Source organism: Drosophila melanogaster, chromosome 3R (assembly GCF_000001215.4).
Source record: "Drosophila melanogaster chromosome 3R".
In the NCBI taxonomy this organism is placed as follows: Eukaryota; Metazoa; Arthropoda; class Insecta; order Diptera; family Drosophilidae; genus Drosophila; species Drosophila melanogaster.
The window spans coordinates 27,095,858-27,118,644 of NT_033777.3; the positions used below are offsets into that span (position 1 = coordinate 27,095,858).

The 22,787-nt window shown below is 43.5% G+C and overlaps 7 protein-coding genes and 1 non-coding gene across 12 annotated transcripts; 4 read left to right on the forward strand and 4 right to left on the reverse strand.

Annotated features, from left to right (window-relative positions):
* Positions 1-9: 9 nt before the first annotated feature.
* Positions 10-3,822, reverse strand: eater. Its single transcript, NM_143276.3, has 4 exons — positions 3,702-3,822; positions 3,476-3,642; positions 178-3,077; positions 10-122 (listed from the first exon to the last, which is right to left on the reverse strand). The coding sequence occupies exons 1-4, from the start codon at positions 3,801-3,803 to the stop codon at positions 67-69; spliced, it is 3,225 nt and encodes a 1,074-aa protein (NP_651533.3). The 5' UTR covers positions 3,804-3,822; the 3' UTR covers positions 10-66.
* A 1,550-nt stretch (positions 3,823-5,372) lies between these two features.
* Jhbp11 (Juvenile hormone binding protein 11) lies at positions 5,373-7,060 on the forward strand. Of its 2 annotated transcripts, none has more exons than NM_001369985.1 (5): positions 5,373-5,698; positions 5,816-5,908; positions 5,968-6,124; positions 6,406-6,539; positions 6,600-7,060. In NM_001369985.1, exons 1-5 carry the CDS (start codon positions 5,620-5,622, stop codon positions 6,950-6,952), a joined length of 816 nt encoding a protein of 271 aa, NP_001356927.1. In that variant the 5' UTR covers positions 5,373-5,619; the 3' UTR covers positions 6,953-7,060. The 2 variants fall into 2 exon arrangements, with proteins under 2 accessions (NP_001356927.1, NP_651534.2); NM_143277.3 differs by having other exon boundaries at positions 5,537-5,698.
* A 70-nt stretch (positions 7,061-7,130) lies between these two features.
* On the reverse strand, positions 7,131-10,327 carry CAH9 (Carbonic anhydrase 9). Its single transcript, NM_143278.2, has 6 exons — positions 10,212-10,327; positions 8,457-8,569; positions 8,299-8,389; positions 7,936-8,204; positions 7,720-7,870; positions 7,131-7,520 (listed from the first exon to the last, which is right to left on the reverse strand). The coding sequence occupies exons 1-6, from the start codon at positions 10,264-10,266 to the stop codon at positions 7,264-7,266; spliced, it is 936 nt and encodes a 311-aa protein (NP_651535.1). The 5' UTR covers positions 10,267-10,327; the 3' UTR covers positions 7,131-7,263.
* Positions 10,328-12,609: 2,282 nt separating this feature from the next.
* On the reverse strand, positions 12,610-16,413 carry gb (genderblind). 3 transcript variants are annotated; one of them, NM_143279.3, is made up of 6 exons: positions 15,414-16,413; positions 14,277-14,790; positions 13,825-14,025; positions 13,594-13,743; positions 13,270-13,447; positions 12,610-13,201 (listed from the first exon to the last, which is right to left on the reverse strand). In NM_143279.3, exons 1-6 carry the CDS (start codon positions 15,860-15,862, stop codon positions 13,140-13,142), a joined length of 1,554 nt encoding a protein of 517 aa, NP_651536.1. In that variant the 5' UTR covers positions 15,863-16,413; the 3' UTR covers positions 12,610-13,139. The 3 variants fall into 3 exon arrangements, with proteins under 3 accessions (NP_651536.1, NP_001287555.1, NP_001303442.1); NM_001300626.1 differs by having other exon boundaries at positions 15,414-15,968; NM_001316513.1 differs by having other exon boundaries at positions 12,796-13,201.
* asRNA:CR45209 (antisense RNA:CR45209) lies at positions 13,472-15,176 on the forward strand. The gene has a single exon (NR_125275.1).
* Positions 16,414-16,708: 295 nt separating the features above from the next.
* On the forward strand, positions 16,709-19,269 carry CG5815 (uncharacterized protein). 2 transcript variants are annotated; one of them, NM_170317.2, is made up of 4 exons: positions 16,709-16,833; positions 16,974-18,354; positions 18,417-18,629; positions 18,687-19,269. In NM_170317.2, the coding sequence occupies exons 1-4, from the start codon at positions 16,771-16,773 to the stop codon at positions 18,773-18,775; spliced, it is 1,746 nt and encodes a 581-aa protein (NP_733196.1). In that variant the 5' UTR covers positions 16,709-16,770; the 3' UTR covers positions 18,776-19,269. The 2 variants fall into 2 exon arrangements, with proteins under 2 accessions (NP_733196.1, NP_651537.3); NM_143280.3 differs by having other exon boundaries at positions 16,980-18,354.
* Positions 19,270-19,294: 25 nt separating this feature from the next.
* On the reverse strand, positions 19,295-20,850 carry CG6066 (uncharacterized protein). The gene has a single exon (NM_143281.2). It carries the CDS (start codon positions 20,763-20,765, stop codon positions 19,374-19,376), a length of 1,392 nt encoding a protein of 463 aa, NP_651538.1. The 5' UTR covers positions 20,766-20,850; the 3' UTR covers positions 19,295-19,373.
* Positions 20,851-20,887: 37 nt separating this feature from the next.
* Positions 20,888-22,675, forward strand: CG5880 (uncharacterized protein). The gene is made up of 5 exons (NM_143282.4): positions 20,888-21,069; positions 21,148-21,295; positions 21,356-21,665; positions 21,726-21,937; positions 22,002-22,675. The coding sequence occupies exons 1-5, from the start codon at positions 21,026-21,028 to the stop codon at positions 22,431-22,433; spliced, it is 1,146 nt and encodes a 381-aa protein (NP_651539.3). The 5' UTR covers positions 20,888-21,025; the 3' UTR covers positions 22,434-22,675.
* Positions 22,676-22,787: the final 112 nt, after the last annotated feature.

Here is a 22,787-nt window from a genome sequence, read left to right on the forward strand (position 1 = left end):
TCCATTTTTCATTTTATCAGTAACTTTTATTGTATAATGAGAATATTGCTGACTTCCCGCTAAAGCTCAGGCTCGAATGATATCAACCTTATTGGGAGAGAAATATACACCGAACTCCCTCTCTGAAAACGAGAAAAATCATTAAGTTATTCAAAAACTGTTTGAAACATGGCTTACCATTCTTGTCCACGTGATATGAGCGTTTCCTAAATATATAAATAATCAGCATGGTGGTTATTATTGCCAAGATGAAGGCCATAGAAACAATCGTTATAAATACCCACTTCAAGTGTCTTTCACTCTTTTCATGGCCTGTAAGGGACCCAAGTGAATCCATAGATTGGCATGAGTATCCATCTATCGGACTCTCACCATCCCAGCAGACACAAGAACCCGGAAATTCGCAGAGCCCATTGAGGCACTCGGGTTCGCAAATCGGAAGACAGATCAAATTGTTGTCGTCCTCATTCCTATGCAGCTTATATTGTTTACTACAAGTACAAATTCCTTCGACGCAGGTTCCATTTCGGCAGTTCTTATCACAATCTGAATAATCCCCAAGTAGCTCCTTGTCAAGCTGGCAACTTTTACTTTCTTCAACGAAAATGTAACCGTCATCGCACTTGCAAAAATCTGGAGAAACGCAAAGCCCGTTGACACACCCGTCCTTACAAAAAGGTGCACAACTGATTTCCGTTTCCTTGCTGTATCCTTCATCACAGGAACACTTTCCTGGTGCAACACAGAATCCGTTCTTGCATCCACCTGAACAAACTGGAGAACATCTGTTTTCACTGTCCATTTCATATCCATCATTGCAGGAACACTTTTCTGGTGCATCACAAAATCCGTTCTCACATCCTTTTGAGCAAATTGGTTTGCAACTGTTTCCTGTTTCCCTGCTGTATCCTTCATCACAGGAACACTTTCCTGGTGCAATACAGAATCCGTTCTTGCATCCACCTGAGCAAACTGGAGAACATCTGTTTTCACCGTCCATTTCATATCCATCATTGCAGGAACACTTTTCTGGTGCTTCACAAAATCCGTTCTCACATCCTTTTGAGCAAATTGGTTTGCAACTGTTTCCTGTTTCCTTGCTGTATCCTTCATCACAGGAACACTTTCCTGGGGCAACGCAGAATCCGTTCTTGCATCCACCTGAGCAAACTGGAGAACATCTGTTTTCACTGTCCATTTCATATCCATCATTGCAGGAACACTTTTCTGGTGCATCACAGAATCCGTTCTCACATCCTTTTGAGCAAATTGGTTTGCAACTGTTTCCTGTTTCCTTGCTGTATCCTTCATCACAGGAACACTTTCCTGGTGCAATACAGAATCCGTTCTTGCATCCACCTGAGCAAACTGGAGAACATCTGTTTTCACTGTCCATTTCATATCCATCATTGCAGGAACACTTTTCTGGTGCATCACAAAATCCGTTCTCACATCCTTTTGAGCAAATTGGTTTGCAACTGTTTCCTGTTTCCTTGCTGTATCCTTCATCACAGGAACACTTTCCTGGGGCAACGCAGAATCCGTTCTTGCATCCACCTGAGCAAACTGGAGAACATCTGTTTTCACCGTCCATTTCATATCCATCATTGCAGGAACACTTTTCTGGTGCATCACAGAATCCGTTCTCACATCCATTTGAGCAAATTGGTTTACAACTGTTTCCTGTTTCCTTGCTGTATCCTTCATCACAGGAACACTTTTCTGGGGCAACACAGAATCCGTTCTTGCATCCACCTGAGCAAACTGGAGAACATCTGTTTTCACCGTCCATTTCATATCCATCATTGCAGGAACACTTTTCTGGTGCATCACAGAATCCGTTCTCACATCCTTTTGAGCAAATTGGTTTGCAACTGTTTCCTGTTTCCTTGCTGTATCCTTCATCACAGGAACACTTTCCTGGTGCAACACAGAATCCGTTCTTGCATCCACCTGAGCAAACTGGAGAACATCTGTTTTCACTGTCCATTTCATATCCATCATTGCAGGAACACTTTTCTGGTGCATCACAAAATCCGTTCTCACATCCTTTTGAGCAAATTGGTTTGCAACTGTTTCCTGTTTCCTTGCTGTATCCTTCATCACAGGAACACTTTCCTGGGGCAACGCAGAATCCGTTCTTGCATCCACCTGAGCAAACTGGAGAACATCTGTTTTCACCGTCCATTTCATATCCATCATTGCAGGAACACTTTTCTGGTGCATCACAAAATCCGTTCTCACATCCTTTTGAGCAAATTGGTTTACAACTGTTTCCTGTTCCCTTGATGTATCCTTCATCACAGGAACACTTTCCTGGGGCAACACAGAATCCGTTCTTGCACCCACCTGAGCAAACTGGAGAACATCTGTTTTCACTGTCCATTTCATATCCATCATTGCAGGAACACTTTTCTGGAGAAGCACAGAATCCGTTCACGCATCCATCCTTGCAAACAGGAGTGCAGACACCTTCCAGCTTCGTGTACCCGGCGTTGCAGGAGCACTCGTTGGGCGCCACGCAGACTCCGTTCTGGCAACCCTCGGGACAAACGGCCAAGCAGACATTGTGCCCTATTTTCGTATATCCCGTCAGGCATTGACAGACGTCCGGGGCAGTGCAGTTTCCATTCACGCATCCGTTTTCGCAGATTGGAACGCAGTTTCCATCGATGTCCTTTTCGTAGAATTTGTTGCACTCACATTTGTCGGGAGCCCGGCAAACTCCGTTGCTACAGCCATTTTTGCATTTCGGCTGACACTCAAACGATTTGGACTTTGGCTTGGGAATGAAACCTGGATTGCACTCGCAGCGATTCGGAGCCGCGCAGAAGCCATTGACTGCCGCGCAGTTATCCTTGCACGTTGGCAGACACACCTGGGTGGTTGGATTCAGCTTGTATCCTTTGTTGCAACTACAATTGTTGGGCGTTATGCAAGTCCCATTGGGACAACCACTAGCACATTGGGGTATGCAGTTGTTTGTCGTTTTGTCCAGCAGATGGCGCGCGGAACAGATACAGCGGCCAGGAGATTGGCAGGTTCCTCGACTACATCCCTTGCAGTAGGGCACACATCTGTACGAAATAGAGAAAAGCAAATGTCATAAATCAATGGACATAAATCGATGCATTTAAGGCAATCTTTTAAGTTTTCATTTTGGCAAACTTTTTATCTCGTATGTGAATTTTGCAATTTAAAATGACCGTTTATGACCTCCTAATCAACATTCATTTCCTTCTTTTTAATGGGACGATATTTGTATTTTACCGAGTTATTATCATGCATTTTATTTGAACACACAAATGAATTAAAATGAATGAAGCTGGCGTTGGAAATACTATCCTACGACTTGACGATTATATATTCAGAGAACCTATTTATACACTGATACATTAAGTAATACAAACTGTCCCGATTAAATATTGATTATATATACAAATTGAGTCTTATTCTTTTAGATCGTATTACCTACCGGTTAGATGGATCGTTATTTAAGTTGACATATCCTTTCTTGCAGGTACATACATTTGGTTTCGTGCAGAAGCCACTTCCACAATTAACTTTGCATTGTGCAAGACATCTGAGTGCGGAGCTCCTTACTTTTTTGTAACCCTTGCAGCAATCCCTCGTTTGAACGTTCTAAGCCCGTAAATTAATTAAATAATGAATTGAATTATTATTTTTGATGGACCGCCTACCACAGCAGTTCCTTTAATATTCCTAGTAACATTAACAGTGCAGATCTGAGCCGATACGAGTCCGAGGAGCAGGGAATATATGGTTATCCTACAAATCCACATGGTGTCTTTAAGTATACAACTGATCCCGGTGCCTTTCAAAATATTACTAAAGACGCTTGAGCTAAATATATTTTTGCAAATGCTTTTGCTTGAAACAAAACTTGCGGAGGGGACTTATCAGAGAACTCAATTCAAGCAAATCCCATGGAGATTTTTACCAAGCGGTTAGTGGAGCTAAATTGCTTATCGCAATTCTATTCTCCTTTATAAGAAGAATGAGAGAGGATCTCGCCCAGTCTGCCAAAGAGCAATAAACAAAGGAAAATTTGAAGGTCTTTCATTTGTTGTTACAAAAGTCATTACTCCAAATATTTATCATATTTAATTTCAATTTGTAAAACAAGACGCCACTTTTTGTGATAAATCAATTTTTACCATTATTAATATCAACATCTGTTCGCACTACATGCGTTTTAAAACTATTTAGCAGAATATAGGGTATGTATCAGTCGGACTAACCGACTATAGGGTATACATATCTGTATTTTACTATGTTAATCAAACTAGGCTTGTGTATAAGAACGAAATATGAGAGCATAAGAAAATGTAATGAATTGTAATTGTAATACGAGAATAAAAGTATACAACGATCAGCAGAGGTTAATATACTCTTGCATATGATCTATAAATACTGATGGATATCTATTATAACATTCGAACACATCTAATGCATTTTTTTAAGCTCAGAGAATCGTTAAAAACAGTCGGTGATTCTGATAAAAAAAATATACATTTAAGTTACGAACTTCTTATCAAAGTAATGATACCCTTCTTTAGGGTGTAAAGGGTGATTGGCTCTTTATAGAGGTTATGCTCGCAAATGTTAAATATAATATATATAAAATACTAGACCATGACATAATTCAACTATGTAGGACTAAAATTTATAGTTAGATGAGAGTCATGAAAATCTTTGTAAATAAATACCGGAACAATCCCTCTCTCACATTTTTTGTGACTTTATAACTATCTAACACCCACTCAATGGATACTCAGATACACACAGCAATCTCAAAAATATATGACATCATTCGAGCGATTTTTGAAGTTTGATCCATGTATTTATACTTATTGCAGTTATTAGATAAATAACACATTGTGTTCAATTTGAAAGATGCTCCATTTAATGTTTTTATTATGGCATCTAAACTTTTTATTGCACCTCAGTTCAAGCAATTAAGTTCTCCCAGATCAAAACAGAGCCGAATACAGAGATACAAACAGTGTTTCGTTCGTGCCATAGTTGTCAGCGTATTTTCCAGATAGATATTAAATTAGCTTACCGGTTCGGTTGCAAGGTAAAGTCGCTACAGTTTCAGAGTCGCATAACAACAGCAATGATAGTAGCTACACAGCGAGAAATGCTGCTCATAAAGAATATTTATGTATTTATTTCTTCGATCCGGCAAAACATTTTTATACGCACTCTATTTACTACTAAGTTAAATTACCCTAAATATGAATTGGAAATAAAATTTTTATATACTTTTTATATACTTTCTTAAAAAAAAACCTATTGATAATTTTTCATTATGTGATTTTTCTGTACTCTCGTGCAATAAATGTGGAATAAATTTAATTTTGCATTGCGAGCGAATGAAAATGGATTGATTCTGGTATTACCCAGAGACTCCAGATTCAATTCATCAATTGCAGTCGCCGAGTCATCAGCAGCGGCTATATATATTGTCCAGATAAAAACTAGCGCCACTACGAGTTGTATCTCATTCGCAGCTCGTGCGTAGTTAACTCGATTAAGGATCTCCGCTTGTTGTGTCTGCGATTCCCGCCGTGACAGTGACGCAAGCTTTCCACCATGCTCCTAATTGGATTACTAATGCTACTCCATGCCGGCCTCCAAGGAGCCCAGTGTGTTGCCTTCTACACGGAAAAACGTAAGTCCACAAAAGGACTTTAAAATTATGAGGAAATGGAAAATGCTGAACAATTTGAAAGAGCTATCAAAAGTGAACAAAATACTGTATATAATAATCGATATGATTTCATTGTAGCCTCCTATATTGAGTCCTGCAAGATTTATGAACCGGAGTTCACCAAGTGCTCAACTCGTTCAATACAGGCATTTATGAACCAGCTCGTCAAAGGTGAGATATCACCATGATAACCACGACTTGTGCGACTGACTTCCTTTGTTATCCTTTAGGTGTGCCCGAAATAGAGGAATCCTTTGGACCCATCGATCCCATGAGGCAGGAACAGCTGGTGTTCAAGCAGGATAACAGCGACGTGGCCACCCTTTCCGCCAATCTTACGGATATGCTGATCAGGGGCTTTGGCAAAATGCTGATCAAGGAGAGCAAGTGAGTAGCTATCGATTCCACATAGCCGTCAAGAGCAATCAAAAGTTGCTCCATTGAGGTCGTTGAGCTCCTCTATAGGCAAACATCTCTGATGGGAAACACCCGGACATAAATTTGTTCATACCAATTTAATAGCAAAACGCGATTTAGACTATTTAATATTATTTCACATTGATCTATCAACTAGTTTCGCGCACATGGTATTGTCAGTCTTAATAAATTGGCTATTAAATGAGCTGGCTTATAGGAGTAAAGCATTTGTATCTTTATTTGCCCACCAGAGTCAGCAAAAAGGATTTCAGCTGGCTAACTAAGATCTACCTGCCCCAAATGCGAATAGATGGTCACTACAAAATGGTCGGTCGCATTTTGCTGGTGCCTCTGCAGGGAAATGGAAAAATAGTCATGGAAATAGGTAGTTGCTAATGATAATTGTTACTAAATGAATGTAAACCGGATTTTTTGCCACTGACAGATGATCTGGACATACTGATGACCACCAAAACACGCCTCTACGAGAAGGGCGGCTATACATTTTACAACGTGACATCCGTGAAGGTAAAAGTGGACGTCGGCAAAGTTCGCACCAGATTGGATAACCTCTTCAACGGGCACAGCAAGGAGGTGGAAGATAGCACCAATCAGTTCTTTAACGACAATTGGAAGGATGTCTTCGAGGCACTGCGTCCGCTGGTGGTTGAAACCGTGGAAAGAACGCTACTAGATCTACTCCACAAGACATTTGCCCTGTTTCCGGCCAGCTTCTTTGTGGAGGACATACCCACCTCCTTAACCTTGTATGGTCGCAAGTCACACATGATCACTTGAAAGGTGTTCCATTGAAATTTAATCCCACTTCCTTCAAACTGCCTTGGAATCTGCATCTTCTCTATGAAAATCTTACTGAAATTAATATAGAAATATTTCGAGGCAATCAAAACAATTTGATAGTTCTAAGAACTTTTTTCATTTGTTCATTGCTGTCTTTTGATGAGTTTAGATTTTTGTTTTTAACGCTTTTATTATCTGTGAGTGCCTAGACTAAATGTTAGTGTAACTTATTAAATGCTTAGTTTAGAGGTATCCTAATATGGGATGGCACAGTGCTCCACATCCGGCTGCCAGTTCGAGTCGATAGATCAGTAGAACCAGTCGTACTTGAGATATTCGCCCTCGTGCTTCAATGTGGCAATCGAGGTGTGACGCACGTGTCCAGTGCGCGCGAAGATCCTGCGATTGCCCACCGGCTGCAGGGTCCTGAAATTGTCCACCAACGCACCATCCTGCGTGTCCGACAGCTGACGGAATCGGGAGATCTGCTTGGGTGAAATGGGTATGGGATCGGGAAACAGTATCCAGGTGACGGCCTCCGAACAGGGCGGCGTGGTCAGGGAACCTGGAGAGTCAAAATATAATACTTAGTTGAGTGACATCATAGATAAACATCGCTTGTAGACATCGATTCCGATGTCAGTTAATCAGTGAGTACTTATAGCTTATAGATCAAAGCGCTCACTGAATACGAATGGCAAATGGAAAACTATAGTAATAAACATATCTTATTGGTTGAGACTAGAATATCTTAGTGTACTTACCCTTGTACGTGTAGAACTTGTCCACATCCACGCCAGCAATCAGCGAGGAGAGCGAGAAAGTGACGTTCAGCGTGGCCTCCTGATTGGCATCGGCAATCAGATGCAAATGTCGGTTAATGGTCACCAGGCCAGCACCCTCATCCTCGTCGAGCTGTATTAGAAACATAAATAGGTTTATAAATCACTCGCAACCAGCTCAACCACTAAACCACTCACATTGAAGAAGAAACCCAGGACGGCGGCACCATCCGGATGATTGAGAGCCTCGCCAATGGTCGCGTACTTCTTGTTCCGGTGCACAATGTGCATCTCCATGGTGTAGCGGATGTCGTTAATGACATGCTCGGATCCCCGGTTGTTCTTGTCGCCCCAGTGGAAGTGGAGGCCCTCCACCTCGAACTCACCGGGCAGCTTGGCGCCCCGGATGTAGGGTAGGAAATCCTCGCCCACCTCAGTCACATTGACCTTAGGTATGGTGATGGAAACTGCAAAATCACCGGATTAATTAGCACTAGTTCTCTACACTGAGAAAATTGGCCAGAAATAGGTAATTTCACTGGTTGTCAACTCAAATCTTACCCGTGTGTCCATTGTTGATCATTTTCAGTGGGTAGGGCAGCAGGTTGTGATAGCCAATCATGTCCACCGCCGGCATATGAATGGCCGTTGTCTGAAAGGAGACAAAATAGGCTTAGTTGGGTTACCGCTTGGCTGGGCTTTAGGTGGGCTGTTCTTACCCGGCTGGTTGTGATGGCAATCGGGGACTGGGTCTTTCCCGCACAGTGACCATGATGGCGGGCCCAGCGTCGCTGGTTGGGCTCGGAGTAGCCAAAGACATGGCTGCTGACAGCTGGAAAGAAGGGGATGTGGGCTTTAATAGACTTGCTTCACAAAACGTAGGACAAATTTGCTTATAAATAATAAATGCAAATAAATGCAATCAATTAGCCGCTGGAATGCGCACTTAGTCCTGAATCAGGCGAACTGATTAAAGTGTTTCCCCATTTGCAGACTGAACGTCATCCGCAATCTGCGATCTTGAGTCCACGATTGATGAGTGATCACGTGCCCGTGTCTGTGTTGCCTGTGTGCTATTCACCCTCTCGGTTGACCTTCTCCCGATTTTCCGGTGGCTATCTCTGACATATACGAGCACTTGTGAATTACGGCATAATAAATGGGGCTCCGTAGCAAATATTTAATGTCTCTTTCTTATTTTAGTCAATGGTGCTGGGCAAATAAATAACTTAAGTGGGTAAACAGGCTTCCAGGGAAAGCTCGGAAAGAGTGCGAACGCCAAGGGCACGTTCGGGCCAATAATTAGATATCGTTGCGATTGATATTGATTTGGATCCCCAGATAATGGGGCGAGCAAACAGTTTTCATTATTTTCCAGCGCGATTGAAAGCTGGCAGCAAATTCCATGGAATCTTTTGCAAGGCGAAAGGAAATACTTATTTAACGGCTAATTTGCATGTGATTGGTGATAATTTCTGTTTGAGGAGCTCGCTGCGAATTAACATATCATATGACATGGTTTTCCATTGTGCCATTGTCTGCACAACTGGTCGATATGTCGATGGAGCACACATTTTTGTTTGCACTGCTCGTCGCTTGATGAATTAGTCTAATTAGTTGTTTATTTGTGGTAATGTATATTATATTATTTATTTCAGTCGCGGCTATCAAAGTCTTAGATAATAAATAAGTTAAATTGAGTATTTTGTCAAATATGGCCATTGAGCATTATGTCATCCACTTTATATATTATAAACATATTACTTTGAGCTATTATTTGCATTTGTTCGTTGTAATCGATCTTTTAAGTCCGTTCTAATTACGAAAATAAATAAATATTTCAAAGTCTTAGGGAGTAGATAACAGATTTTCGTTTAGCATGTAAATAGTATTTATAGAGCTTCCCCACAGATAACAGATTGATTGCATTTTGAGTATGGTTTGAAGTGCTAATGCCTGGCCAAAAGCAGAAACCTCAACCACTTCAAGTCCGGCAATAAGTCTAAATCAACCGGCGGCCAATAAAGTGTATTAATTGACAGTTTCGAGTGGTTTGAACACCATTAAGCTGGTCAAAATTAGCTTCGTGAAGTGTGTACTTATGACTGCTAATGCCAAGATCCCACCAATATCAGGTATTGACATTTCGTAATAGACACGAGCAGTGTGTCACACGCGTTTCGAATGGAAGAATATTAAACATGATTAATTATATAAAACAAATTATTCAATAATCAGAATAACTATTTAATTTCATCAGAAAATAAAAATCGGTATGAGTGGTAACCCACTTTTCTCAGTGCACACCTGCCGGTTGTATGACAAACCATTAATTCTTGAATAAAAGTATTTCCCACGAATAGTTATCAATTTATGGCTATTTTTGTTTCGGTTCACTATATCTAACTGCACAGCTTGGACCCTGACAAACACGGATGAGTCACAGGACTTCGTAGAAATGGATGTGCATTTACCTTGAGACCAGCAGATTAGCAGAAACGAAGCCTCGAGGAAAGCGGTCAGTTTCATGTTGGTTCCGTTCTTCCAAGTTCTTAACTCCTGACGAGCGGCTATAGCACCTTCCGATCGGGTGACGGATTCTAGACTGCGCGGACGTTTCGCTCGCGGAGCACCTTCACAACTTCCTCAGCGGGCAGTCAACGAACTACTTGAAAATTCGAAAGCTGAAATCCCCGCCCGAAGCGCGTGCACCGCTCACACAGATACACACACCAGTGCAAAAGAGTCGCGCGAACAGCCGACGATCGATCGATCGATGGGAATACGGCGGGGTACTGGAGGATCGGTACATAGTGCAAACCACCCCACTAAGTCACCCACTTAGCGAAATTTAGTTACCATATACACAAGTGTAGCACCACCCTGCGTATGCTTAACGCACAGCCAACACGGCGTATGCTTAACGTCACGGAAACTCAATCGAACCGCCAAGCCCAGAAGGGCGTCATTATGTCGATCAATGCTGGCCAAAATCAAAAGGGTAAAACTCGTCATAATTCGCACCTAATGCCGCCCTCGATCATTTACGATAATATTTTGTTTTGCATACAATTTGCCCGATTTATTTGTTTGCTTTCGGATAGTCACTTCGCGTTACTAAGCCAACAAGTCGCGACAACGTCACGCCGAAAGTCGCTAATTAAGAGCGGAGTCCTCAAAAAAATCCAACCGATCGATTGCGAGCGATGTGGATGGTGGGATATTCATTGAGCGATTTTCGCACGTTTTGCAAGTTTCGGCTTTACGAATTGGAGCGTTTTCGGTTTATTATGCCCAGATCTGAGTTGTTTTTTCATGCGTTACAGAATGTCGATATTACACTTGTATGGGCAGTTCGTGATCCACATGTAGGAATGACGGAGTTTATAAATTGCATATATATTTTGTATAGAGGGCAGTCTGATATCTATTTATAAATTTATGGTGTCCATTGAGTAGTCACACGAAGTCGGATATTTGCAATTGAATTGTTCAGATATCATAGGCCAGACACTTTGAATGCCAAGGTTTAGAGTGGGATTTTAGTTGTCAGAGTCCCGTCATAAAAAAACTGGTTGAAAGTGGTGATGGAAAAGTTGTTACTTCTTAATTGTGAAACGATGCGTATAAATTATTTTAAAATTAAATTATGTTAAGTAACATAAAAAAAACCCTACGATGATAATTTTAAGAGAGAGGGATATTCTTTAACTACCAATTGTATGTAAACTATAGTTCCTAAGAATTTCTATTTGAATAATACAATTTCAATTGTTTCGCAAATGATTCAGTTACCGGTTCTATTCGGTCTGTTCGGCTTATTGATTTTCTAGCTGCTAATTTAAGTGTTTGGACACGATTGTGAAGAAGACCCCAAATCATGGCCCAAAAGGTGTCAATATTTGTTGGGGTATAATCGCATGATTATCACATGAGCAGCTTAGCTTGGCTCAAAAGGAACTCCCCAGCATTTGAGACATTTCCATTTAATCTAACATGCAATTGCTTATGCAAACGCCAAGCAGAATAAATCAATATTTACTAGATTACGCCTCTATATCGATCACTTAGCCAACTATCAGCATCGATCAACAAATGTGGAATAGTTCGTTCGTCAAGACCGAAAGGTGGCTTCTTTTGAGGCGGCACTCACGTGCCGGCAATTAGCAACCTTTTAGCAAACTATTGTCTATCTTGTGAGATAGCAATCATCTAACTGCTAATATTAGTAATAAAGCACTTACAACCACGATTCGGGGAGCCTCCCAACGCACTTGAGATGCTCCTCGAGTCGCAATAACTCAATTATTTGGCCATAATGAAAAACATCAAATCCGATTGAGGCAATTTTACGAGCGATCTGGTAACTAGACATACTCACTCCTCGCATATAAATACTTAAAAAGACATTAAACGAGACGCCGAATACGGTGCATACAAATCAGCCCACTACTCTCGCCCAGATTTCGCATAGACGGGCGCACCTGCAAACCGTGCTGAGAATCCCAGATAAGCGCACCAGTTTTATCAATTAAAAACACCTAGACGGTAGAATGGATCCGCACGGAATACTCTATCAGTGATCGAATATAGAGTTGGCGTCATTCCACAAGCCTCCGAGTGTCCAAAATGTCAATGGGGGCGACAGGAGGCGATTTATTTTTGGCCAAAAATCGCGACTTGTCGTCCGTCGAGAATGGCTTAAAATAGACCCATTACTTATCAGCCCTAATTGATTAGCGAAGGCATGGGCTTACATCCCACGCAATGCTCAATCAATTCAACCTTATCAATTGTTTTGCTTTATCATTCGCTAAAATCTTGTGGCATACTTTCGCGAGGGGCGCCTAAAAGATTGAATTCAAAGCGGTTCGTCGATGAAACGTACAAAAATCTTTATTACAAACTGCAATGCAATGCACTTAGGTAGTAAAATGAGGGACAAAAACAATAACCGAATTTTTAAACAATAAGCAACAGAAGATTATATGAAACTGCTTTATATGGCAAATATCGACCTGAATATCGCACCTTTGGCAAACAGTTTTGGCTTACTTTGGTTTAGATTTCGAATTTAATGAGTGCAAAATAAATGCTAAACTAGAACTCAATACTAAACTACTATTCGAAGAATTTGCACTTTAGGTAAAAGTTTTTGTCATGGTTTATAAATATAAATATAGAAATATGATAGTATTGACTTCGTTCTCCAGTCCTTGTGATGTACAGGTCATGTTTTCCGCTTTTTTAGGTATTTTCGTTTTTTGGTATTCAGGTTTAACGAGCCAAGCTTTCTCGTTCTCAAGCTTTCACATCAATATAGAGATTTAATAGGTAGTTATTTGGAGGGCCAAATAGCTAGATCGTTTTGAAAAATGATTCCATTTCATTTCGATGGCAGTTTAGTCCTCCTTCTCCTCTTTGGCGGACATGAAGAGCTTCTGGCAAGTGAAGGTCACCGAGTCTACAAAGGAAAACCATATAAATGTCGGACAATGCCACACATTGGGGTTAATGTGAAGGGCTACTCACCAATCGTGCTCTGCACCCATTTCGGCTTATTCTTCCACACGACGCCCACGTAGTAGAAAGGTATGCCAATTATGGTGATTAATACCCCCATTCCGACCTCATAGGGCGCCACATAGATGGGCACGACAACTAAGAATGCGCACACGATGACGAATAGGGCGGGAATCCACATGGCGACCTGTGCCAGGAACAAATATAGTTAGAATAGTCTTGCTAAACTGTTAGGCTCAAAGACATAATCAAAGTATTTAAATTTTTGTCAGTACAAAGATTTCGTTGGCTGTAGAACGTCTACATTGGCAATACTGATTACGCTAAACTCACTTTAATTGGCCGCTCCATGCAGGGACGGGTGTAGCGGAAATATAGAACCGCCGACACCGACAACATTATAAAGAACGATTCCACAATGCTGGCGTAGGTGATCAGCACATACACATCGCTCACCACCAGCATCACAATGGAGAGAAAGCACTGCCGAGAGGGACACAGTCAAATCAATTAGGGATTAATTACATAATATCATTTGTGCGCTAATTGAGGAGCGCAGCTCACCAGAAAAACGAGCGACGGCAGTGGGGTGTAGCTCTTTACGCTGATGTGCGACAGAATCGCCGGCATGTGTCCATTGCGGGCACCCACGAAGCAGATGCGGGAGGAGGTCATGATGTGGACGGAAAGGCCGCCAAAAGCAGATATGGCCACCATGAGGGGTATGATCAGTGAAAACACGCCGAGAATCTTATCGCCAAAGGTCTGTGAAGAGAAGTGATCAATTAAAATCATTTGAAAATCCACTGGTTTAATTGACTTTTGCGATTCCGATCAAATAAATTAAAATTCCCAGCAGTCTATCGCAATTTTGCGAATTTAAGCTACAAATAGACAAAGTCGGACATTATAGGGCTTGCATTATGCTTGATAACTAACAGATTTTAAGCTTTTAAGTAAATTAGTAATTTGACTGCCTAATCTGATCGGACTGCAAATCGTGGATAAACTCTTACCACAGCGATGGCATTGGATGCGATCATCTCCGAGGGCGACAGCACGGCCAGATAAGCCACATTGGCCAGCACATAAATGCCGGTGACCAGAGGTAGGGAGATGTAAATGGCGCGCGGCAGGTTGCGATATGGATCGCGGAGCTCCTCCGTCATGAAGTTCAAGTAATTCCATCCGGCATAGGAAAAGATACCGGAGTAAAAGGCTACCGACATCTTGCCGGGATCAGTCTCAGTGTTATCAAAGGGTCTCGTGAAGTTCTCCACGTTGCCCATCATCATCCAGACCAGGCCTACCAGGATGATCAAGACCAGGGCGGCGATCTTGGTGAACATGATGACGTTTTGCATCTTGGTGGTCACCTTCATGTAGTACGAATTCAGGTAGGTTAGGAAGCAGATGGTGATGGCTGCCAGGAGCTGTAACGCTATTTTGGGAATCTCACAGGCTCCGCCGAAGAAGGGTTCCAGCACGTAGGAGGCAAAGGTCAGGCCCATAATGGCATTGGTCGTTGGTCTGTCAGAGATAAGAGCACACAATCAGTGGAAATTTTTTTGCAGACTGCATTCAGACATATGTCCTGCTGATAATGTCCGCATGCAAAAGTAGAAAAGCAGATATTTTCGCTTATCGCCGATCCTAAACAACAAATATAGCAGGCAATAAAACGCTCAATGCAGAACTCGCGGAACTGTTCAATAAATAAACTTATATAGCGCAGATTAAATGATAAGGCTCGTTTCACTTTCTAATGCTCTAATACACAACCCATGGCTTAACCTTGAAAAACCGGATGCATCCACACCAATCCGAAGTATTCCATTCTTCTAGTCTTATCTGAGAAGTTATTAAACTTGACCCAGTCTAAAAATCAGATTCTGTAGGACTACTTCACTTCATTCAATCTACATACATATGTTATTTCGTTAAAAAAAACGTAAAAACGCAAAAAAGAAAAAAAAATGTCAGCTATTACTTTTACTCTAATGGGTTCCTTCTGGCGATAATAAAGTAATTCGAAATCAATTACCGAAAGGAATTTGATACTGTATTTATGTTTTTCGAACCAACTGTGATAAGGGAACTTTAACGGCGAAATATTCGCGAATATTAAAACAATATTGACCAGTAAGACTCACACGAATATCATCATGGCATCCCAGAGATACAGGAAAGCCGGCAGTGATCCGTAGGCCTCGAAGATATACGCGTAATCCCCCCCAGATTTTGGTATGGCAGTACCAAGTTCCGCGTAGCAAAGAGCACCAATCATGGACAGCAGTCCGCAGAGAACCCAGATGACCAGCGAAGCGCCCACGGACTCCACCTCCCGGATGACGCCTTTCGGAGAAACAAAGATACCGGATCCGAAGATGATGCCCAGGATGATGGCCACTCCTTCGAGGAGGCCCAGCTGCTTCTTGATCACAACCCTGCTGCTGTCTGACTCGGCGGATCCCTCGCGACACTGAGCTTTCTCGGCAGGATTAGCCGCTGGTTGGGCAATGCTGGAGGGAGGATTGCCGGAGCTGGGGGTCAGCAGGACCATTTCGCTGGACGGCGACTGCAGTTCATCGGCGGCGGGCATGGCGGCTATATATGTACGTATTATGTCCTAGGGCTATGGTATTATTATCCCGCTGCTCTGTGACACAATCTTCGCACGCGACGTCTGAAAGCGAACTGTAACTGTTTCTTTGGCCGTTGTCCCGTTAATTGATTAAACGAGGCAAGTGTGTTCGTGGGTGTGACTCCGTGTACATATGTGCGTGTGTGTATATTTCTTAATGTGTTTTTCAATTGTATTGTATTTGGCTTATCTACTCCTGCTCTTCCTCTTCTTCCTTTTCCGCCGGCTAGCGTTAGTTTGTTTTGGTCGGCTCTTCGCTAGCTGCCGTCTCGCTCGCACCAGCAACACACCCTGCAGTTGAGTCTATCGCACATAAAACTCGCGATTTAAAAGAACAATTCACACTCTGTCTCGCGGAATTCGGTTAATGGGTCTGGTAAATAAGGGCAGACATCGAGGTGTAACCGCCAAATTGTGCAAACTCTGCGGTTTAATTGTGGAATTGGCACAACGTTGCTCAAAGGTTTTTCAACCCCACGTTTTCTCGAGCATCGCAGCAGTGTGACCAGCGCCCGGCTGACTGTAGAATATCAATTGATGCTGGGGTGTTTTTCTTGCGAGCTACAGGGTGCAATTTTTTATTCAAAAATAATATATATACAATATGGCCCCGCCGACTTTCCCGCTGTCGGTCCCGTACATAAGGGTAAAATGAAATTGAAAACTGAATTTTATACATTCCATATATTGAAATATTAACGAGAATTAATATACAATTACTGCGTGAGCGTACGTGCTCTCACGTGCTCTCCTCTGATTTCTTATCGAAACGAAAAGTAGACCACGTCTATCGCCTATCGCCAATCGATATCAGTATCCAAATAGATGAGCTAAAAGCAAATCGACAGAGAAATACAGATCACAAAATGGATTTTGGGGACCTGCTGCGCTACGCGAAAAAAAATAGTGATGCGGTCACCAAGGAGGTGGTGGGTATCATGCAGATGTCCAGTTCGTCCATCGCGTGAGATTTTATGCTTGGAAAACGCGGTTGCGCCTGCATTCCCTTTGTGACCCAAAATAATTTATATTCGATCTGATCATTGTAATTTTTCTCCTCTATCGCCAGGGGCAGGGGAAATACTACAGCACCAAGTATTCGCCCCCCAAGAAGCAGTCCAAGGAGTCCAAGCAGCTGTCCAGCAACATCCAGAAGTTTCTCCAAAAGAAGGAGGCCGAGGAGGCGGAAAAGAAACGGCTGGAGCGCCAGAAACTCAACGATCTGCTCGCCAAAAGAGACGAAAAGTCCAAGAACAAGATACGTAAAATGCTAAAGGTAACCAAATCGGCCAACAAATCAGTGCTGGAGGATGCCAAAGACTACGAGGGGGCCATCGACGGCCACGAGGCGGGCGAGGGTCAGGGCGATGACTACGGCTACGTGTCCACTGAAGCGAATGCCTTTTACGATAAGTACATTGAAAAGGTACGCGATGTACAGGAAGACAAGGGATTCACGCCCAGCAGGCCACAGTCGCTAAAAGATCTCTCTGGGACCAAGGAGCGCGTGAAGGCGGCCATTACCAGGGAACGAGAGGAGGCCAAGGGTAACACACGTCAGAAAAGCAGCACAAGCACACTCCCATCCAGCGCTACCAAGTCGAAGGAGTCCTCCGTGGCCCGTTCTTACAGTACCTCCAAGACTCTTTATGATCCGAACGCAGAGAAGCTCGAGGAGGAGCGCAAAAAGCGGCAGGAGGAGGAGCAGCGCCGGGCGAAGATAAAACGACCTGCTCAGCCGCCGCCCATGGACTTCCAAGCCTTGCTTCGCTTAGCTGAAAAGAAACAGCACGAGCCCGTGGTTTTTGAGGTGGAGAAAAAAAAGGAACCAGAGCGTTTGTTGTCGGCCCGTGAGAAACGCGAGTTGGAAGAGCGCCAGCGGCAACAGGAGCAGCGCGCCCAGCGTCTCAAGATGCGCGAAAGTGAAGGCAAGGAGACTCCGAAATCCATCCCCAATCGCATGGAGCCTAACGGACGCATCCCCAAGCTTAATCAAGCCAAGCCAGCCAATGCACCAAGTGATAGTTTTAAAAAACCAACTGCCCCACAGCCAACGAAAAGCAGCGCGAGCTCCACCAGTTTATCCAGTTCCAATTCCCATTCCTCCGCCAGTCGCAGTTCTGTCTCGAGCTCAAGGCCCGCTACTAAATCAGCTCAATTGACTGCCAGACCTGGCGCAACTGCATCGGCGGTTGGAAAACCGAGCTCCAGCTCTAGCAGGGATGTCCCATCCAAGAACCCCTATGCAGCTACTTCCCTAAAGGGAACTGTAAGGGAGTTTCCACCTAGGGATCAGTCAAGCATCTCAACCTTGGATCGCCGAAAAATTCCGGCAGCTGCAAAGACGCGACAGACTCCTTCATCGGATGTTCAGAGATCACAGGGCGGGCGGCAATTCCCGCCCGCAGATGTCAAGAGACGAAAACCTAACGAGCCGCCAGTCACCAAAAGTAAATACCAAGTTTGATATTAAAAATGATTTTAGATTTCATATTTTGTTCTATTTTTAAAGGACGCATTTACGACGACGATGATGAGGATGAATACGATTCTGAGCTGGATGACTTCATAGATGATGGCGACTGTGAGGAGGATATATCTTCTCACATCCGCGACATTTTCGGGTATGATAAGCGTCGTTATCAAGGAATAGACGACGACGATCGTGGCATGGAATCCAGTTTTGCACAAGTGCAGCGCGAGGAGTTCATCAGCAAGAAGCTGGGTTCGTAGCAAACCGCATGACCAATAAAAACCCATAATAATGATTATATATTCGCAGGAATGCAAGAGGATCTCGAGGACATGCGCATGGAGGCGGCGCACAAGAAACAAAAGAAGCTCGTGGCGAAAATCAGCTCACGCTCCTAGGACGGTATTTCATCTCGACGTGGGCTAATCCGTCGCCATGTAAAGTGTACACCTGATTTATCTCTTGGGCTTAGCAACGAAAATTTAAGCCCACTCATTAGTTTTTGTTGTATTACGATGCAATAAGATGAAATGCAGAGTAGATTGACGGAAAGGAGAACAGGAAAACCAGAGAAGTGCACAGGAAGAAGCGAATTCTGATGAAGATTGGTTTGCTGAAAATAGCTTATTTTTATATCATATTTTAGTCGAATATCCATGGTTAATGCCACAATGATTATAGCGGGCTCATATTTGGTATATGTACAAGTACATATGTAAACAATATATAATTTTGTGTGCGGACGACTACATCGTGTAGCTGCCATAGGAACATTTGGAAAATTATTATAAATAATGGAAAATGAAAACTTTCTTGCGTTTATTAAAGTTATTAAGTTACTCTAAGAAGCTCTTTAACTTACAATTGTCGTTTATTTTTTTTATACAAATACAAAAATTAAAACAATCATGAAGTTTCGACATTCGTTGAATTGAAATCCTGATGTGCGTTTGCCATTTATGGTAAATCCATTTTGAAGACAATATCCTTTAGGATTTACTTCTTGTCCTTGGCCTGCAGCTTTGAGTGGATCATGTCCTTAAACTGCGACAGAATCTTGTTTTCGCGCTTCTGTCGCTCCTCCTTGCTGAACATGGCCAGTGCTCGCTTCTCGTCGGCGGAGTACAGCTGGTTCTCCTTGCGGATACGGACGGCCTCCATGCGACGATGCCTGCTGCCGCTCATCACATAGCCCACGGACTCGAAATTGGCGATTTCATCGGATGTTAGGCCGATTTCACCACGGCGAGGAATTCTCTTGCCCTCGGCAATGTAGGCAGCCATGGCGGCACCTTCTCCTGGCAGCAAGGCCTTGCCGAAGTCCTTTTGATTAAGACTACCGCCGGGTCGCAGCGAAGGTCCAACGTCCTCGTCGTTGTGCGAGGCACTTTCCTTGTTCTTCGACTTGCTGGCACTGGAGGAGGAGCTCTTCTTGGACTTTTCCGCCTCTGACTTACGCTTCTTCTTCTTCTTTTTAGACTTTTTGTCCTTTTTGCTAGTGGAGGACTTCTTCTTTTTAGGCTTCTTGATACCGTCGGCTGTCTTTTCCAGCCAAACATCTTCCTCCTCGGACTCATCTTCGCTGTCAGAACTGGAACTGGAACTTGAGCTGCTGGACTCGTCGCTACTGTCTTCGCTGCTTGAAGAACTGGAGGAGGAACTCGACTCTTGTTTGCTCTTTTTCTTTTTGGATTTCTTTGACTTTTTCTTCGACTTCTTTTCAGATTTCTTGTGCTTTCTCTTGCCCTTTTTCTTTTTCTTCTTGGGTCCTATGTAAGAACCCTTCACCAGCTCCACATCGTCGGTTTCTGGCCGGGAAGGGCTCTTGCCCCAGACCTCTGGCACGCCTTCCTCGCCGATGAGAACTCTCTGGTTTCTGCGGGCATTCACAGCCTTGGAGTCACCTTTGAATTGGTGGTTAGACGATCCTCTACCTCTGTGCTGCGACCTGAACGATGGTTCGGCGGGATCATTAATGAAACTACCCTCGGGAGCCCTTCCCCGGAAGGGATTCTGCCGCCTATCGTTGTTTTCATGATAACGATCGTTGGGCCAGCGTTCCACGGATTTTGGGCGGGATTTGCGGCTTCTGGACGGGCTTCTCGAGGAACTGGATCTATCACTGCTGCTGCTGCTGGAGCTTCTGGAGGGCGAGGAGCGCGTTCTACGGCGGCGAGGCACTGCATCCTTTTCTCTGGAGCGACGTGAGCTGCGATTGGAAGTCCTTTCCCTGTGGAGCTCCCTATCCCTTTCTCTTTTCCTCTCCCGCGAAACCGATCTCCTATGCTGCGGTTTCTGGTAAGTCCTTCTTTCCGAGCGGGATCGAGCCCTAGAATCGGACCGGCGACGTTCCCTTTGCCTGCTGCGACTCCTGCTGCGTGAACGCATGTGGAAAATACAAGTTTTTAACAATTTCACCGGAAAATGCAAAACAAACGTTTGTCGCTATTGGTGAGCAGACTCGATAGCCTACCCAATCGATAGTAGCCGCTCATCGATAGGCAACAGCTGATTGAGTGATTTTAGCTGCAGAAGGTCACATCAAAACGAACTTTGCAAATTCGCTCGCCAAAATAAAGTTTATTATCGCCAAAAATGCTGTAATTTAAATATAACATAAAATATAGGAAAGCTACCACTTGCTAAAAATGACACGCATTACTTGGAGAGGTCACTCCACTCAGGAGTTGCTGTAAGCTTTGAAATATCCCGCTGCACAAATGTATCACTAATTTGCAATGTTTTCGTTTATTGTTTACTTATTTAACAGATCGATTTTGCGGCTTCGTTGGTCATATATGAAGCACTGCTGGCACTCCTTAACTTTCAACGCCCACATGAACTCCTCCTACGCCTCGGACGTCTGCCTGACCCCTATTTTTTGGTTTGTGGACAACTATACTCACTGCCTAGGACCGGTAACACTATGCAACATAACATTTGTTGTTCGTATGATTAAGCGTTTTAAACTTGTTTAGTTTTTTGTGGTTGGCGTGGCTGCCTTGACGACTTCAGTCGTTAGTATTGCCTATTGGATTGGCTTGCCCTTTTGGTGGGCCAAAAGTCAGTTGGTGACCTACTTCCTCCTCATTGTGGGCAACTGGCTGCTGCTCAATGTGGTTTTCCACTACGTTATGGCTGTGATCACGCCGGCTGGTCATCCGCCAGAGGGCGTGTCCCTGGTAGAAGCGGTTAGCATGTGCGGCAAGTGCATAGCTCCCAAACCACCGAGGACTCATCACTGCTCCATCTGCAATCGCTGCATACTTAAGATGGATCACCATTGTCGTGAGTACCTTAAGATTTCTAAAGGGTTCCTACATTAATTTTCATATATCCCATATATAGCTTGGCTCAACAATTGCGTGGGTTATGGTAATCATCGGTACTTCTTCCTCTACATGACGTACACCACTCTGGGTTGTCTGTTTCTTATTTTGTTTGGCTTGGAGATTGGCCACAAATACCTGTGGCTGGATCATGGTGAAAACTGGACGGAAATTGAGCCCTTGGAGGGGCAGCCAGTCAAGTTTAACCTCAGTGGACACATCATTCCAGTGGTAAGCCAGTAAACTAACTTGTGCTACTTTCTTTATTTCATCTTTCTTTCTCTCTGAACTTCAGACACATCCGAATGAGTATGATGAATTTGTGCTGCCTCCAGCCGTGCACAATCTTCCAACACCCATTGTGGACACAGATGCCGCTTCGCCCGGTCGACGACGAGCGCTTTGGTTCATGGCGTTCACAAACGTTGCCGTGGTCTTGGCTCTCGGTAGCCTCTCCATCTGGCACGCCAAGCTAATCACTCGTGGCGAGACCAGTGTGGAGGCTCACATCAACGAAGCTGAGCGAAAACGGCACCTCCAGCAACAACGCATTTATATTAATCCTTATAACTTTGGCACCAAAAAGAACTGGAAGCTGTTCTTGGGTCTGGTGCGGGGCAGATCCTTTTGGCGAACTGTGCTGCTTCCCTCCTGGCACAAACCCGAAGGTACTGGGCTGAGTTTCCACACGGTAAATGATGCTCCCTTCGAGGACGAGTGGCCATAATTCCAACATAGAAGCCATTGTGATGTCAGCAAGTCAATATTAAGTTAATAGTTTACGTTTAAGCTCAAGGTAATAGAAATCCAAAGCTCTTGATTAGTAAAATTTAGTATTATAAACCTTCTACTCAAAACTGTAATGCAGTGAAATGCAAAGGCATGTACTTTGTTTCCATGACGACTAGGACTAGGCACAATGACGCTTTTATACTACTACTAGCTTAATAAAAGACACAACTAGCATACAAATCGTTTTGCGTTGTCCTTGACATCCTGTGCCGGTATGGCAACTTGTTGCCAGGACAAGGTTAGGGCTTTGAGTTTGTTCAATAAGGTGTAAAATAACTCAAGACCTAAA